Raw genomic sequence first — 1,507 nt, forward strand, 5'->3', positions numbered from 1 at the left:
GCGCTGCTTGGAGGTGCATGAACTCTGGAGAGCTCTCCTGAGTCCACCTGCCGGCCGTAACGTGGCTGGTGGTGCCACGTTGCTCCTGCACGGGGGGCGGGAGGACACTGGGCTGCAGTGAAATGACCCAGAGCTTCTGTGAGCCCATCAGCCACCTGATCTCGGGCGCCCCTTCAGCTGTCCACCCTTAAGGGAATGCGCAGGGCTCGAGACTCTTCCTAGGAGCCACCAGTTCCAGCTTTCCTCTCTCCCCTTCCTGCTCCTCCCTCTCCACCCAGCCCAGGAAGTACTGATCTTGTCTGCGGCAGCAAACCTTGCTCTTCTTACCTGACTGTAATCACCAAAAGCCAGGGAAAGCCCTTTTTCCACTGTTACTCCTGCCCCTGGGTCACTGAACACCTGCCCGACTGAACGGGGTGGAGGGTGGGGTGGGGAGAAAAGGGGTAAGAGGTCATTTGGAGGGAAAAACTATATCTCAGAATATTATCCTGCCTCACAAGTGCTCCATTTCAAACTGGTGTAAGCTGTGATGTTTAGACTCTAATATGAGAACTAGGAAGAAAAGTATTTTAAATGAGATTGGTATAAAATTGCTAAACAGAATATTCAAGGTGCCCGCCCAGCTTTGTCCTCTAGTTTACCCTGGCCCCTTTTTAAACCATTGAATATAAGGGCCACCAGGATGCAGTCCTCAGAAGTGTCCCCTGAGATGTCCTTTGTGAATCACTGAAGTTGAAGGCTGCTTGAGAGTCTTCAGATTCTCTCCCAAAACTCCCCAAATGAGATTCCAGGTCTAGGTGTGCTCCAGGTCCCTGGGCTCCTGAGCGGCCAGGTAGCCCAACTTCCTAGTCACCAGGTCTCTCCCACTCTTCACTAGAACAACCCATGTGGTCCGCTTCACAGAGATATTTTTGAAATCCTAAAAGTTAAAATTGAAAGTGCAGTCAGTGTTTTAGAAATGAGTTGGAAGATCCTAGCAAGAAAGAGCCCTTTGCTTCAGAAACAAGTCACAGACCTGGGAAAATGCCTGTAGCCATTTTAAAGCCAATACGTACAGCATTTATACGTATATCTGGATAGAACCCGGAGAATTTGTTCAGCTTCAGATAATTCTGATTATAACAGAAACCCATAAATTATGATGTCTACACATAGTACAGAATTATGAGGACTTTTACCCTTGTTGATACAAGGTCAAAAATAGCAACAAAAAGATCAATTTTAGGTAGGTAAAACAACTAACACTTAATTCCATCTTTTTTTTCCTTAATGCACAGGACAATAGAAAAGATCTACCCATATTATGTGAAAGCACCTAGTGATTCCAACTCAAAACCTATAAAGCAACTTTTATCTGGTAAGAATGAGAAGGGATTGTTTCAGAACCTTTCTTAATCCTACTTTTGTTCAGTTTCAACAGTTTGCATTTTCAGCTGTTATCAAGCTGCTAAGGCCATGCAACCAGTACGTAGTAGAACTAGATCCCACCCTGGGCCTGTCTCTTCCC

General features: G+C 46.1%; 1 protein-coding gene across 1 annotated transcript in view; it reads left to right on the plus strand.

Annotated features, from left to right (window-relative positions):
* LOC103607149 (piezo-type mechanosensitive ion channel component 2-like) overlaps window positions 1–1,507 on the plus strand; it is a 64,521-nt gene that overhangs the window by 57,972 nt on the left and 5,042 nt on the right. Inside the window, exon 20 of the mRNA XM_008591685.1 lies at window positions 1,278–1,357. Coding sequence (XP_008589907.1) covers window positions 1,278–1,357 — 80 coding nt within the window. The remainder of the gene's footprint in view (window positions 1–1,277; window positions 1,358–1,507) is intronic.

Source organism: Galeopterus variegatus, unplaced genomic scaffold (assembly GCF_000696425.1).
Source record: "Galeopterus variegatus unplaced genomic scaffold, G_variegatus-3.0.2 Scaffold7178, whole genome shotgun sequence".
Lineage (NCBI taxonomy): Eukaryota > Metazoa > Chordata > Mammalia > Dermoptera > Cynocephalidae > Galeopterus > Galeopterus variegatus.